Consider the following 16,903-nt stretch of genomic DNA (forward strand, 5'->3'; position numbering starts at 1 on the left):
GTTTTTTTTTTTTTTTTTTTTTTTTTTTTTTTTTTTTTTTTTTTTTTTTACCACATTGTCGATAGAAACTATAACTCACACAATGACTGTAGATTTAGTTTATGGATACTAAAAAGACAGAGTTTAGATGTCAAATATTTAGTATCTTAAAAAAAAGTCAATTGAAGTCAAGTGGTGGTGGTACAGACCTTTAATCAAAGCACTCAGGAGGCAGGGCCAGGCAGATCTCTGAGTTTGAGGCCAGCCTAGTCTATAAAGTGAGTTTCAAGACAACCAGGACTACATGGAGAAGCCCTGTGTCTTGAAAAACAAAAGCAAAAACAAAACAAAACAAAACAAAAAAAAAAAACAAAAACATTCCAAAACACCACCATCATCTAAAATACAACAAAATAAAACAAAACTCCTCTTACTCCCCCAAACCCAAATAATCAACCAACCAAATCAAGTGACTATTTTATTCTTTACTCTGAATTCTGATTTGTTTTAATGACACACACTTATACATACACACACACACACACACACAGAGAGAGAGAGAGAGAGAGAGAGAGAGAGAGAGAGAGAGAGAGAGAAACACAGACACAGACATACACACGCACACAGAAGGAGAGAGAAAGAGTGAGAATAAGCAAGAGAGAGAGAGAGAGAGAGAGAGAGAGACAGAGAGAGACAGAGAGAGAGACAGAGAGAGAGGAGATAAATTAGTATGTCTAAGTCTCCAGAAATAAAACCTTTTTGTCTATGCTCCTGGCAGTAATGGACTACTCTGTGTGGGTATTGCTCTAACCTGCCTTGATTGTAGGATGGCTTCTAGCTGCAGATTGCTTTGGGGAATGAAAGGAGATTAATGGTAGGGTGCATTTCAAGTGTTCCCAGCTAGTCTGATACAGTGTACTGGTTGTTCTGAAGCTAACTCTTTTATGTGGAATTCAGGGATATGAAGATAACAGTGATTTCGGGAGATGAGAAGGGCTCTGTGGGTAATGATTTGGCTTCTCGCTCCCATAGCACAAAAGCTTGAATGGATTTAGTTTAGTCTAGTTCAGTCTATAAGGTATCTTCTAACAATTCCATCAATGACAAGTGCTTAATAAATCTTCTAATTATTATTAGGATATTACCACTGTCAGCGTATATTTTCAAAATGGCACCCACACACAGTCACATGACATAAATGAATGCAAATGATATTTGCTCTTGTTTTGATTGTTTCAGGTTTGACTTTTCCTTAGGGGTGTTTTTGTGTGCCATAGCATTAATTGGAGTATCTGTGAAGTCAAAAAGTTAGTTACCTAGCTAATATCCATAGACACTATGTATTCACAGGACAATAAAGCCAGCATTGTTTGAGGACTAGGTAGCATAAGGCTGTGGCCTTCAAATGTAAATGTTTTAGTGACTGATCCAAAGGCTACGTTTTATCAGATCCTACAACACCTCAAATCTGTTGGAAGACCTGAAGGTTTTGTACAGGACTGCTGGCCAGCAAGGCAAGGGGATCACTTTCATTTTCACAGACAATGAGATTAAGGAGGAGTCGTTTCTGGAATACATGAACAATGTTCTGTCATCGGGCGAGGTGGGAGCTCACTTATTTTCATATCTTTGCCTCTCTAAATTCCTTCCAATGTTGAAGTCCCTGCGTTCTTTGTCCTTTAGAAATTTAAATTAATGTTCTTAGGAACTTGGCAATCAGCATGAAGAATGCTTTTATCTATTGGGGTATTTAAGGAATAAAACTCCCAATTAGACTGTGAAGCTAAGCATTTACAAGTGATGTGAAAAACGATGAATCTGGAGGGGGGCTGGGAAGGCTAGGCTTTGGTGTGTCCAGCTACCCTCTAACTGAGGGCTGTGGCTTTGCAGTCAGTCATAGAACCATCTCTGTGCATTGAGATGGGATGTATTTCATCCTGAAAGATTTAAGTTTACTTTGAAAAGCTGACCTTAAGACAACAAATGGAGATATCCTGGACCTTTCGAGTATACATTTTGATATGTTTCATATATGTATATACTGACTTTGGATGCCTGTGTTTCTTTCTGAGGTCTCCAACCTCTTTGCTAGGGATGAAATTGATGAAATCAATAGTGACCTGACATCCATCATGAAGAAGGAGCACCCCAAGCGCCCACCCACCAACGACAACCTGTATGAGTATTTCATGAGCAGGGTCCGAGGGAACCTGCACGTTGTGCTCTGCTTTTCGCCCGTGGGAGAGAAATTTCGAAACCGAGCTTTGAAGTTCCCCGCCCTTATTTCAGGATGCACAATTGACTGGTTCAACCGATGGCCCAAGGATGCTTTAGTTGCTGGTTAGTGTGATGGAAACAACGCTGTCATGCATTCTTGCTCATAGGGCCTTCATTTACTGTATTACCTATTTCTTACTCATTTGCTTTCTCTGCTACCAATGTCTCTGTGCTGGGCTGAACAACTCTCTCTGCCCAATGTTAGAACATTTTTTGACTGTTTCTAAAAGATTCTGCTCTTTTAAATTTTAAACTTGGTAGCTTTAAAAAAAAACCTAAAAACTAAAGTATGGTTGCTAGAGAGTAAAATCTTCCATTTATATTTCTTTGATTAAATATACAGTGCCCTCAGTTTTTCAATAATACTCAAAGGCTTTGCCTTGATCACAGTTTGTGATTTACACTAAGTTTGGTGTTCGTTGTGTTTTGCTTGCATATATATATATATGCATATATGTGTGTGTGTATAATAGATATCTTAATACACACAGATTAGGTTGATGCTTATTAAAGTTTAAGTTTGAAGTTTGGGCTTGGGAAGCAACTCAGTGGGTAATGCTTTATAATCGTATCTGTGATAGAATCCACATCTCCTCCTGAGGGTCTTAGTCTCATTAATGAAGAATACCTAAGAATAGACTCAAACAGAAGCTTAAAGACAGTTTTTATTAGATATTAAAAGAAAACACAAACCCAGGGCAGGCAAGCTATATATCTCAGGAGTTGAATAGAAGAGGAGAGCGCAAGAGAAAAGGTCAAGCTGTCATGGAGGTCAATGCCGAGGATGTTGGAGAAGCCCAGAGGGTCAGGGAAAGTGTGCATAGAAAAGAGATAGAAAGGAAAGAAGAGCAGGCAGACTTATGGAGCTGCTTGATTGTCACAATTGCTTGATTAGCACAGTGAGCTGCTGTGCGCTAGAGCTGGGAATTCTGGGAAGAAGAAGTGCATCATCTGACTGAAAGACCCATGATTCCTCCCTCCTTTCCATGCTTTAAGGTGAACACACTTATGAATAAACCTAGAGCTAGTTCCTGCCACCTAGTGTCCCCCCACTTATCTACACCCTGGCCAACACCAAGGGATATTTATTATTATTTACATTATGGGAACAGAAACATCAGTAAGCTTATCTTTCATTTATGTAGCCACTTGTCTGTTAGTCCCTTCTAAAATAAAAACAAATAAAATGAGATGAATTCTAAGTACTTACATTTCTATATTACGGACACCTCCAGAACAGGGAAAATTAAATAGCACGGACCAGTATACATCACCTCAGGATAGCTCACTGGCATGCAGTCTTCAGTGGCCAGCCACCAGGCAGCTTTGGGGAGCATTTAAAGATTTCAAGTGTTTTATAACATCAAACATATTTTCAGTATATGTTTTCACCAAGAGATTTGGTTCATTCAAATGCATTCATTACATAACGAGTCGAAAGAAGTTTGAAGATAATGGCAAATTCCTGGAAGCCATCCCATAATACCAACTAGAGCAGTCTGAGTTATACCTGCCACACAGTAAATGTTCCACCTATTCTGGCTGATACCTGTAAAAAATTTCCAAGAGTGTCTGAATACGTAAACTCAGTGGTAGGACAATTGCCTATTACAGGCGAGGCCCTACTTTCCTACCTAACATAGCAAAAATAAATAAGTAAAAATTCTTTCATAGGTATGAATTCTTCATGTTTTTAGTGTCCAGAGTTAAACTTATTGGGATATTGAAATTTGAGCTGTTCCTTACAGTCCCTGATTAACTTATTTGGGAAATACAAGTCACAGATATTTTAATTTATTATCTTTTACTATTTAGTAAGTTTTATTTTCAAGCAATTTGATGAACGGTCTCTGTTGTCTTCCACTGAGAACTTAATTCACTGATTGTCAGTCTCTAGCTCCTTAGATTCCTTTTCTTTCTCTCTTGTTTCTGCTAGTCCTGTTTCTATTTTTTGACTCTTATGCACCTATGCTATTTCTTTCTTTCTTTTTTTTTTTTTCAAGACAAGGTTTCTCTGTATAGCCCTGGCTGTCCTGGAACTCACTTGGTAGACCAGGCTGGCCTCGAACTCAGGGTTGTTTTTTATAATGGAAAATGTGTCTTGCAGTTAATTCACTGTTAGACTTGTGGACAAGGTAAGAGTCTCTACTAGATTTTTACCCAAAGGATGCTGTAAATTAGGCCTGATCACAGGTAGCCAGTTACTGCTTTTAAGAGTAAGATTACTAGCATTTATAAAACAAAACAAAACCAAATGTAAACCCCCCAAAACAAAAAAGCCCCCAAATAACAAAAAACAAAACAAAAAACCCCAGAAAACATCATCAACAACAACAACTCTATGGTAGTGATGAACATTTCTGCATGAGAAATGACCCAGTCAATGGGAATTAAAGGACTGACTGGTTCTGAGTTAACAAAAGAATAAGTGAGTCTGAGTGGCACGTGGGCACTGATGGCTAGGTTATCTGTATCAATTTGTTCTTATGTAATCCATAAACCTGACTAGCTGGCTACCATTGAACTCTGCCACTACTCAGAAGAGATTTGTCTATCCAAGTTACAGAAAATAAGAAATGATGCTAAGTCTAAAGTTTTTAATTCATTAAATATAAACGGGACAATAAAACTGCCGAAAGTACCTAGAGATCTTCCTCCCTGGGGCAACAAAGATTGCATGTGGGTCTAAGAAACACAGTCAGACAACTTTGAACACATCGTTGGTGCACCTGTTTCACACAGTGTTGTCTTTATTCTTCTAGTGTCGGAACACTTCCTCTCATCCTACTCCATTGACTGCACTGTGGAGATCAAGAAGGAACTGGTCCAGTGCATGGGCTCCTTTCAGGATGGGGTAGCTGAGAAATGTGTTGATTATTTCCAGAGGTTCCGGCGCTCTACTCACGTGACACCCAAATCATACCTCTCCTTTATTCAGGGATATAAATTCATATATGAAGAAAAACATGTGGAAGTGCAGAGCCTGGCCAACAGGTGAGTGTCAAGTTCAAAGAAAAGTCATCTTGAGGCACTGGCTCTCATTCCAGAGCCAAATTGTTGGTTGGATACAATTTGAAATGACCAGAAACGTTGATGGCTGTCACAAATGGGGTTCTCAAGTTAAGGTAGCATGGGGTCAACATTCCTGGTTGTCTTAAGGACAGTACATCAGTTTAAACACATTCCTCACATGTACCACCAAATCCACATCAATTGAAATGCATCATCAATAACCTTAGTGTATCAAAAATTCATCAATCTTGCACAAAGCAAAGAAATCAAAGCACTTCCCCTTGGAGCAGTTGGGCCAAAAGTGAACTCAGATTTGTATTCTCAGCTTCTCTCCTTGTGTTTCTATTGTCACTCTTGTCTATCTGTTGTATGAGTTTGAATCTATAATTGCCTGATTGCTGTCTTTTCCTGTCTTGTCTCTCTCTGTGTCCACATCTGTTCCTAAGAAATGGCTTTTACTCTTTATTTATTGAACAGCACAGAGAGAATTAAATGGGGGAAAGAACAAGAGGTTCTCTATAGAAATCTTTAACACAGTTTTACAAGTTATTAAATCACTGACTACAACTGACTACAAACGACACAGGTAACAAACAAGTAAACACTGTCAAATATCTGTATGCTGTTTTCAGCATTTACAGTGAATATTGTTTAGTATTGCCTTTAAAACATTATCTGTTTTCAGCATTTGTTACCATAACATAGATATACAGGTACCTCTTTTGATCAGGGGCATCAAAAAGTACATTTCGTTGAAGAAGCCAGAGTTGTCAAGGACACTAAAAGAAAATCTACAGAATCAACTAACCTGGGCCTGTAGGTGCTCACAGAAACTGAACTGCCAACCAGAGAGCACGCACTGGATGGACCTAGGCCCTCTGCACATATGTAACAGTTGTGCAGCTGGGTCTTCATGTGGAGCATGAAGCAGGAGCAGGGGCTGTCTCTGACTGCATCATCTGCATGTGAATCCCTTTCCCCTAACTGGGCTGCCTTGTGTAACCTCAGTAGAAGAGATGCACCTAATCTTACTGCAACTTGATATGCCAAGGCTGGCTGATAGCTATGGGAAGTCTCCCCTTTTCTGAGGAGAAGGGGAGGAGGAGTAGATGGAGAAAAAGGGAGGGACAGAGAGGAGAGAAGGGAGGGTAAGCTGTGATCAGGATGTAGAGTAAATAAATAACTCAATGAAGGGTTAAAGCTATGTATGCACTAGCTTAGATTGTAAACACTGATTAAATGCAAAGTCCAAGGCAAGTAGAGTTCCTTGTTAGATTTTTTTTTTCTTAAAGGTGGGTTAAACAAACAGGCAGACTATCCAGTAGTCAGTCTTAAGTGTCCCTAAGGTATATGTGGGGCTCAGCAAATGTTCCAGTCTCTTAGGATGTAAGAAATATTTTTATAGTGTTGTATCACCATAGAACAGAGGTCTGGGCAGCTCTCTACACAGAGCCGTTCAGCTCCAACGTCATTAGAGCTGAGGTTGGGAATCCTCTTCAAGAGCCATATAGACGACCGTCCTGGACTCTGGGGGCTTGATTGTTGTCCGATATGATAAAATTTCCTGGTGTCTTAAATGGACTGTCACTTTTTATGATATTGATTGACATAATTATATGATAGGTGTGGAAGTGAGGCGAGAACACAGATACCTCTTTCTACCTCCTCTTAACCTTAAATCCTAATCCTCTGTGTGACAAGGGTAGAAGGGTCTGGCTAATGATTGTGGTCACTGTAAATCGAATACCCTGTTACTGAAGTAACATCACCACTTTGCTCCGTATTTTCCCCAACATTCACATTTTCTGTCATAAGGTAACCAGAAGTAGCTATGATAGCCATGCAAGAGATCTCTGGGCAGGAGACTAGATTGCATGTAAGGAGTTCATGGGTTGGTTACTCAGTGGCCCCAAGGCCTCTCATCTTCTAGAGAACATTATTTTAGGTCTATGCAGGTAATTAATTCACATCTGTTCTAGTTCAAATTTGATTTTGTTTCTCGAGTTCAAATCTTTCTTCTTTTAATTTCATTGAACTATTTAAACAAACAAACAAACAAACAAACCACATTATCTTCCTTCCACCAACAAGGACCTTTGAATTTGTTGAGAGTGTTGTTATTAGGCCCCGGGTGGTGTGCTGTAGATTTTGGTGGTGGCTTCTCATGCTGTGCTCATGTCTTCGTGCATTCACTCCTTATATATGGTTGATGAAGAACATGCACCTGTCAGTTGGAACTAAACCTACACAGACCTCCTAGGCCAGGCCCTCTTTTATTTATTCTCATTCTTTAAGTATGACCTTGCTGTACTTCCTAGTGAAGTGACACTCGAAAACAAGGGCATTTACCACAATTTTTTACATTTCTTGCCTGGATTTTTCAACTTCAGAATGAATACTGGATTGGAAAAGCTAAAAGAAGCTTCAGAGTCGGTTGCAGCCCTGAGCAAAGAACTGGCAGTAAAGGAAAAGGAACTGCAGGTGGCCAATGAGAAAGCTGACGCGGTAGGTGGATGGCCACTGATCTCTATCTCTGGTATAGTAAACTACCTATTGTTCTATATGAAAAGTGTGTAAAGTAGACAAAATTGATGTACCAAGGTGAGAAATATGTGTTGCCTGCACAGCATGATGAGATACTTTTCTTTCTATTCATTAGGTCTTAAAAGAAGTCACAATGAAAGCACAGGCTGCTGAGAAGGTCAAGGCCGAGGTACAGAAGGTGAAGGACAAAGCACAGGCCATTGTAGACAGCATCTCTAAGGACAAAGCCATTGCGGAAGAGAAACTAGAGGCAGCTAAGCCAGCCCTAGAAGAAGCAGAAGCCGCACTCCAGGTGAATGTGCGAGTAGTGCCAGGTGCTCACAGGGAAGTGATGTGGACTAGACCAGAGCTCTAGCCTCTGGTTTAGCTGTGTCTGCAGAGACTATCAGCTCTATAGATCTCACACAGACAGATTAACATCTTGTGCTCATTTTTAAGAAATAATGAGCCCTGTCACAGAATAGCAGCCAAGAGTCTTGGGTTGCTACTTCAGCCTTTTCATTAATAGTCTGTGTGTCAGTGAGAAAGTTGAATGAAGTTTCCAGAATGTTTCTGGACATACTGGGGACTTTGAAGTAGGCGGTCTATGAGATGAAGCTTCCTCTGAGTCTGTTTGTGAGTCATCCAAATGAAGACTGCTGATTTCCTGCAGTCCCTTAATGACAGAGGTGGAGTGACTTCTAACACGGTCATGGCAACCGTGTGGCCATAACAGAACTGATAACATGACAGAGGAAGTGGTATTTTGAGAAATGTAATATGTTCTGTGAGCTAGACCCTGACTTCTATGGTAGGTAGGTCAGTCCTGAGGGATCGATGCAGGATTCTCTTTTAAAGATTATCTTTAATTCATTCTTACTCATTTATTCCTTTAGGCTATTGATCCTTGGCTTAGAAATAGATGAAATAAAAACAATTACTCTGTGTGCTCACTGCTAACGCAGGTTATTTGACCTCATTTGGGCATGAATCAAAGTTTGATAATGAGATTAGGTTCTCTTACCATTTCCTTAGCATGTCTGAGAAATTTTCAAGTCTTTTTTATCCAAGTCTTTAGATTTTGTTTCATTATTCCTTTAGGCATTTCTGACCCAATGGGATAGAGCACTCAGTGGTAGAGCTCTTGCTTGGCATATGTGAGGCTTTGGGTTTAGTCCCCAGCATCACAAACAACAATAACTAAAGTTACGTGCGTTTCCTGTGTATTGAGATAATGAATATATTGCCTTCTCTTTTTCCTTGACGTTCTACACTATACTTACATTTGATAGGTTCTGCATGCTCTGGCTAAGCTATCCTGGTCTGTATTTCAAACTCTCCTGGATCTTTAGCCTCTGAGGACATGTAGACCTTCCTCTCTCACAGTTTTGTCATGTTGGCTATACTGAGAGTTTTTGACCAACAGAGAAAGACGAGGGCACTGAGCAAGAATTTTTAAAACCATGCTGAATTCAGGATACCTATAATCATACAAGTATAGTGTAAGACTTCTCAGGTATTACTTTTAAAAAGAAGGACAGCATTTCCCTAAGAGTTAAGTGTTGGCATCGTCTGTTTATATTGTAGGATGTTTCTAGTATTTCTCTAAATTGCAGTTCTCCAGAGCTAAAATACTGTGCATCATATAAGCACTGGTGAAGGCATATGTGGGAGCAGAGGTGAGGTGTGAGGTGTTTGTAAACTTCATGTTAGTATAACAAAATCCTGGAGATAATTCCTGTATGAAGAGACTAGGCCCGTTTTAACTTACACGTTTAGTGCTTTGAGTCTGGTATGAGGCAACATAATATGGCCAGGGTACATGGCACAAAACTGCTCGCTTATGACCAAGAAGCAAAAGAAGAGGAGAGGAACTGAAGTCCCAGTATCCCCTACAAAAGGACAGGACTCAATAATTGTTTTGTCCTATGTTCTATCTCCCAAAGGCTCCCTTACATTCTAATAGTATCTTCCTGGGGGCCAACTTTGAAGTTTTGAAGGACACTTAGCCTCCATGAGCATGCATAGAAGAGAATTTTATAATTTTCTTAATCGATCTCATGTGTATAGTACCGTGTCTTTGTGTTTCTGAGATCTTGAAAAGTGGTACAGTCAGTCTGTTCTAAGTGAAGTCTAGATGCAGCTAGACCCTAACATTGCATCATCAGGTTATGTCAAGAGCCCATAACAAAGAATATGTCTCATGGGGCTGAAAGGGTAGCTCAGTGCTTTAGAGAACTTGGTGTTGGATCACACAGTTCATGTCTAAAACCCACACCGTGGCTCATAACTATCCATGATTTCAGTTCTGGGTAGATAATTTCCTTTTCTGACCTCTGTCAGAATTAGGTATGCAAGCAGTTCACATGCATAAGGAGGTATTCATACACATCAAATAAATAGATAAATCATCAAAAGAAGAATGTGTCCCTTTCCACTTGAATGTTTAATCAGACTTTAACTGGATGGCAACAAAAATAAAATGTGTTCCAATGGTAAGTAGCTGTTATATTGCCATGGTGTATAAGGTCTTACACATGCTCATGTAACTGCAGATGCAGAAAACGGAATCCAATAGTTACCAGAAACAAATCGGTCTCTATATACAGTACCAGCACCAGCTCCTTTACACATGTACCCGACGTAAGCACACAACTGTCAACACATGTAATCGATGCACTTTGGTGTAAGTGTAACTTAATCATAGTTTCCCACTGGTCGTTGTTCTCTTTCCATCCTTCCTCTGAAGTCACGCATCTTAAATAAGGGTCTGGCATTTTCAGTTAGTCACCTCCAGTAATCTTCTCTAGCTGCCTAGCTTTCAGAAGCTCTGGGAGGTTGAAACACAGCTCTTCACATCAGATCGTTAAATTGGGTGTGAGTGTGCACTCCATCTCAGAGAACAGTCATCCTCTGACAGGGGTTGCAGATAAGGAAGAAGGCTTTTAGACACAGACGCACAGGGTCATGCACTGTTTGTCCTAAAAGTCAGCCTGCATTAGACTCATCTTTCTCCAATACTGACTTCATAAAAAGTTCAGCTGAGAAAATGCTACCAACCAGAAGAGGCTGATTATTAAGTAATTTGCTGCAGAAGAATATCTGTGCTAGAATTGGAATAGAGCCTTCCTGAGAGCTGTGTGAAATTCGAATTGCCCAACTCTCTTCATTTAAAGGTCAGTTCCCAGCTAAGAAACCTCTAATTATTCAATCTGTCAGCCCCAAGGCTACCCTCTGGTGTCAGTCCACTGTGACAGTCTCAGTTGCTTTAGAGAGAGGCAGATTCTTGACCTACATAGCTAACGAGCAAAGAGGCCCGTGAATACAGTAGTTTTCCTCATTTCAAACCCTGATAACTACTTAAGTGCTGAGTATTTTGTTTTAGACTACTTGTTTTTTAAAACACAAAGAAGTCCGTACAGTTTTAGGGATGTCACAGTTCCATATCTGGTCACCAACATTTCTCTCCTCTCACTGCTCCTTAAAACTGTAAAACTATGCCGTCTATACTCACCTAACCTCACATGAGTACACACATATAAAGCAAGCTAGGATCTGCATGCGAGAGAGAACATGCAGTGTATGTCTTTCTGAGACGGAGGTATCTCACTAAATATAAAAATTTCCAGTCCCATGCATTATAAAACCATGTTTTAAGGGGAGAAAGTGGAGAAGGTGTTGGGATATGTGTGATATGAAAGTGGAAGACTACTGGGGGTATAAGTACTCAAAAAGGATGACAGGAAAATTGGGAGGAGGGTGCTAGGAATGACAAGGGCCAGCCAAAGCTAAGTGTGTGTGAAAATGCCATTAAGAAACCTGTGATGAGCTTTCTGAAGAGGGCGGCTTAGCAGTTCAAAGCATGTACCATTCTTGCTGAAGTCTCAGGTTTGGCTGCTAGCATACTGTTGGGTGGATCAGAACTGTATCTCCAGCCCTAGAGGGGTCTGATGCTGTAAGCTTCACAGACACCTGCACTCAATATGCACACAGAACTCCTGTTACATGATGGAAAATAAAACATCTTAAAAAATAAACACGAAACTTGCAGGTTTTGTAAGCTAGTTAAAAAAATAAAATTGAAAGGAGAATTGTAAAGAATTTTGACTTTGCAGGACATTCATTTTTTTGGGCTTTAATGTGGGAATACGCCTTACGACTATTAATTTGAAAGTGCTGTCTGTCTTCTGTTGAAACGCCGGCATTCGATGCAAAAGTTTGTCTGCATTTTCTTGTCTGAGCTCAATGCTCCATCCCACAGACCATCAAGCCCTCTGACATCGCCACAGTGCGCACCCTGGGCCGACCCCCTCACCTCATCATGCGGATCATGGACTGTGTGCTGCTGCTGTTCCAGAGGAGGGTCAATGCAGTGAAAATTGACCTGGACAAAAGCTGCACCGTGCCTTCCTGGCAGGAATCTTTGAAATTGATGACCGCAGGAAACTTTCTCCAGAACCTACAGGTTGGTCTTTCAATAGAAACGGACTAAGAAGAGAGCCAGTTGTCTGTCATAGCTGAGCCTTTTAATAGAATTCATGTCTAAAAATAGTTTATTCTGCATATGTATTTTGGAAATGCATGTGAGTACTCTTTTGTAGTAGGGTTTTCTCTTTCAAACATAAGACATGAATGGTAGACCTTTCCTGGCCATTTTCAGCGATGTTGACAGGCAAACTCCAATAAAAGTTAGCAAAGTCATTCTAATGAGACTATATAGACGGATGTACTACTTGTATATAAAAACAGATGAGGTTATCTTCAGTATTTTCAGGACTCCCAGTGGATGCAGAAATGCTAGGATGCTCAGGTTCCTTATGTAAAGTCACACAGGCTTTGCATATATCCTTGCATGTCCTCCCGTATGCTGTAAATGACTGCTAGATTATTGATGTTCCCAACACCTTGTAAATGCTGCCTGGTCATTATCTGTTTTGTTCTCATTAGATGACCTCACTAAATATCCTACCTGAGCTCATGAGTCATCTACCTCAGACTCTCAAGGGTTGGGGTCACAAGCACGTGTCATCATCTCCAGTTTGTTACACTATGTCCTTTAGGGGACAACGCTGAGAGAGAATTCTGTATGTGTTCAGTACAGACATGATATTTCTCATGAATATTCTTGGTTTATTGGGGGGGTGGTCTATGGACACCCCTAATCCACTGCCTGTTCTCATATTTACAATTTGATATTAACAGTAGTAATATTGGAGGAGTAATTCATAAATTTGTAATTTTGTTGTCTATGTAATGTTCAAATTTTGAGAGTCTTACTTAATGGATATGTATACACATATTAATCATCACCCAAAGCAGGAAAATATATTTAGAATTTCTTTCAAGCTTAAAGCATGTCAGTTACCTCGCATAAAGTCAATATTATTCTCTTCTCTCGTTCATCATCACTGATGGTTGGAAATGATCACATATGAAATCACACGGAATGAGGCCTTGCTTTTCCCTTCATTCACTGTATAGGTGAGATTTATTCTTATTGTCATAAAAAGTTACTACGCATTCATTTTCAGTTGTAGCTTTCTAGTATATGATTGGTCAATGCCATGTGGTAAGTATATAATAATTAGGCTTTGTTTTGAGGAAAAAAGTAAGAAAAAAGAAGAAGGGAGCAAAAACATTGGTTTCAGTGTTTGCACACACCTTGTCCAGGAAAGTCCAAGCTCTAAGAATGATGCTGGGGACTCAGGTCTGGGAAAGGCAGACGCCATGTTGTCCCGTAGAATTACACCACACAGGTGCAGTTGGTACCAAAGACCTACAAAGTGGAGGTGATAGGAACCCTGGCAAAGCCAGGAGTAACTGAGCTTTGACCACAGGTTGCCTTTATTTTAAATACAAATATTTAATTGTGAGTGAACGAAACCAGCCTTAAATAGATGTAACAACTAGTGTTTAGATTCTCTGACTATTTTCTGTCATTTCCATGATATCTTTTGAATCAACCCCAGTGTAAATCATGTGAATGCTTCCATTCATCTACTGGACCGTTGAAGGAGTTTTGGGGTTGTCACTAAGTTTTGGCTATTAAAATGAATCTGTTGTCCTGATATACAGGACCCTTGGGGGATGCATGCGTGCATTTCTGTTGGCCATATTTATAGGAGTCGAATTTCTGAGACAGATTGTACACATTTTCTCAGTTTTTGTAGACTGTAGGAAAGAGGTTTTTTTTTTTTTTAAGTCCCGTCATGTACTCAGCAGCAAGACTTACCGTGCTCACCACATAGCCTCACTGTTTTCTGCTTTTCAGTGCCCTTGTGTGAGATAGAAGCAGTTTCCTTTGTTATGGGCTTAATTTGCATTTCGGTGACAGCTAATGATGCTGAAAATCTTTGGATGGGTTTGTAAACCTTTCAGAAATTTTTATGTTAAGTGCTTATTTGGGCCTCTCTCTCTGTGTAATTATTCCTTTTATTTTTTGAGCTTATAATTACATCATCTTTCCTGTTCTCTGTTTTCCTCCTTTGTTCCCCTCTCATACACCCCTCCTTGTTCTCTTTAAAATTCATGGTCTCCATTTTTAGCAATTGTTATACGTGCATATGCACACACTTTTGTAATATGTAAATACAACCTGCTCAGTTTGTATACTGTTACCAATATATATGTCTTCAAGGTGGACCATTAGGTACTGGATAACAAATTGGTTTGCTTTTCCCTGAGAGAGACTGTTTCTCCCAGTCACAGCATTCCTTAGCTTCTGTAGTCCTTTGTGTAGGGTTAGGGCCTTATGGCGTTTCCCTTGGCCAGTTTGGTGTGTGTTGGTATCTTCTTTGTTCAGCTCGCATTTGGGCAAGTCATGTGGGTCATGAAACTTTGTCAAGTGTAGTTTCTGGCATCCATAGGAGACATGATCTCACTGGAAACTCTGATTTTTTTCTTTTACAATATTTTTACCCCCTTCTGCTAAAACTAGTTTTAAAGATTTAATCACTTTCATTTTATACGTATGAGTGTTTGCTTGCATGAGTGTGTCTGATGCCTACAGATGCTGCAAACAAAAGTCAGGATCCTGGACCTGGACTTGCCAATGGCTGAGCCACCTTGTGGGTGTGAAGAACATGGGTCTTTTGCAGGAGCTGCATGTACTCTTTAGCACTGAGCCATCTCTCCAGCCCCTTGCTAAATTTTGTCTGTTGGATTTCAAATACTTTACGAATGCTACAAATATCTTCAGCCACTTCCTGGCTTGTTCATTTTATTACCGCTGTCTTTTGCTAAGCTGAGGTTCTTAATTTTAATGTGGGATTCTTTATTGATATTCTCCTTAATAGCACTTTCTGTGTTCCATTTGGATCTTGGCTCCCTCTGAGGAAGAGTAAATCCTCTCACGTTTCTTTCCAGAAGTTTTACTGTCTTATCTTCCAGATTTAGATCTTGAGACAACTAATTGGGAATACCTACTCCATGCCCATTCTCCAAGCCACACCTTCAGTACCATCTTTTTTCAGTTTCAATTCAGCATCATTTCTGTGATGGGTGAAGCTATGACATCGTAAGCTGCCTTCTCTCTGCTACAGAGATGAGTAGCCTGTGAAATCAGTAGGTCGTTCACTTGTAGTTACAAGACTAGGCGATAGTGCAGTTGGATTTTGAGTACATTCCTTGTGAATGAATCCATATCTTCTCTGTGTGTCTGATGGACATTCACTGCTTACAAGACCTCTGTCTCCACTATTTTCTAAGTCTCATGAAAGAAACTTGTGACAAGCAAGGTCTGAATGCAAGGATATTCTACACTGCTATACGTGATCTGTGAGGGTTTATTCCATGCAATTACCAGTTGCTAGATTTATTTATACTTGGAAAATAATCACCCTTTTAGAAGAGAAAACTTTTTTTTTAAGTATTCTATTTCATCACGGCTGGACTTCCTGGTGCAGGGAGGCATTCTAAATCCATTTCTGCTGTGTCTTAAAATTGTATTTCTCCAGGAGATAATAATTCTTTCATATTTGTGAAAGCTCTATGATTAAAAATTAATTCATCATTCTCAAGGTGCAATGTCCAAGTTATTGCTCTCACATTTCATGAGAGTTTAATAGAACTTCTGTCTGAATCTATTAAGCATTTAGTTGCTGATAAATGCTAAATCTATATGTCCTTAGCCTGAATATAGCTGTGTGTGTTTTTTTTTTCATTGTTGATATAATGGGTTTATAATTCACCTATTTAGGATTAATGGAGTGAAGTTTTTATTGCGTTTGAAATTCTAATTACTGTGATAGTGTTCATCACCTAAATACGCTACTCTTTCGCTGGATCCCAGTGTATTTAACCCGGGCAGGTGTCTGCACCAGGCACAGAGTGCATGCTGGTAGGCTTCTTTTGCAATCATTCCACACTGTGCTTTCAGTTTTAAGACTTTCACCCAACATCCTGAGACACTGACAAACAAACAAAAACAAAGCAAACTACCGAAACTCAAACCATTTGTCTAGCTCTGGATGCTTACTAGTTTCAGTTACATTGAAAACAGAATGTGAGTTTATATATGCCTCACAAAATCAGTATTTTGACGTGATTTCACATTTTTCTTCTACAGCAGTTCCCCAAAGACACAATCAATGAAGAAGTGATAGAACTTTTGAGTCCTTACTTTGAAATGGCCGACTACAACATCGAGACGGCCAAGCGCGTCTGTGGGAATGTAGCTGGTCTTTGTTCCTGGACCAAAGCCATGGCTTCCTTCTTTTCTATAAACAAGGAGGTGCTCCCTCTGAAGGTAGGCCTCCTAGGGTAAGCCCCATGACCTGTGCCCAGGAGAACTGCTGGGTCAGTTGGTCTTTGTACAGCTCAGGAGCTTTGGCAGTCAAGGTATTTGTCCTCAGATCTGTAAGAGAGTGAAGTTCTGAGCGATGGAGACCAAGATGTTTCTTTTGTCTTTATAACATGGCTCCAAAATTACAGGAGATTTTAAGCATGATTTAATTCATCGTGAAGACACCGAGTCTGTTGTGAGTTGTTTAAACATAAAACAGAAAATTAAGGTACCGAATGTTCTCCAACAATGTTTAAAGTCTTAAGGAAAGTAATCCTATGAATGAGACAGGGTTAAGGTATAGATAACGGTGCCAGAAAATTCTGGTCT

At 39.8% G+C, this 16,903-nt stretch overlaps 1 protein-coding gene across 1 annotated transcript in view; it reads left to right on the forward strand.

Annotated features, from left to right (window-relative positions):
• The window catches only part of Dnah5 (dynein axonemal heavy chain 5), a 237,302-nt gene that overhangs the window by 160,433 nt on the left and 59,966 nt on the right, over window positions 1-16,903 (forward strand). Inside the window, exons 54-60 of the mRNA XM_028767581.1 lie at window positions 1,429-1,582; window positions 2,052-2,319; window positions 5,019-5,250; window positions 7,659-7,773; window positions 7,928-8,104; window positions 12,053-12,256; window positions 16,358-16,537. Of these exons, the coding sequence (XP_028623414.1) occupies window positions 1,429-1,582; window positions 2,052-2,319; window positions 5,019-5,250; window positions 7,659-7,773; window positions 7,928-8,104; window positions 12,053-12,256; window positions 16,358-16,537 (1,330 nt within the window). The remainder of the gene's footprint in view (window positions 1-1,428; window positions 1,583-2,051; window positions 2,320-5,018; window positions 5,251-7,658; window positions 7,774-7,927; window positions 8,105-12,052; window positions 12,257-16,357; window positions 16,538-16,903) is intronic.

This window comes from Grammomys surdaster, unplaced genomic scaffold, assembly GCF_004785775.1.
Source record: "Grammomys surdaster isolate TR1022 unplaced genomic scaffold, NIH_TR_1.0 174, whole genome shotgun sequence".
In the NCBI taxonomy this organism is placed as follows: Eukaryota; Metazoa; Chordata; class Mammalia; order Rodentia; family Muridae; genus Grammomys; species Grammomys surdaster.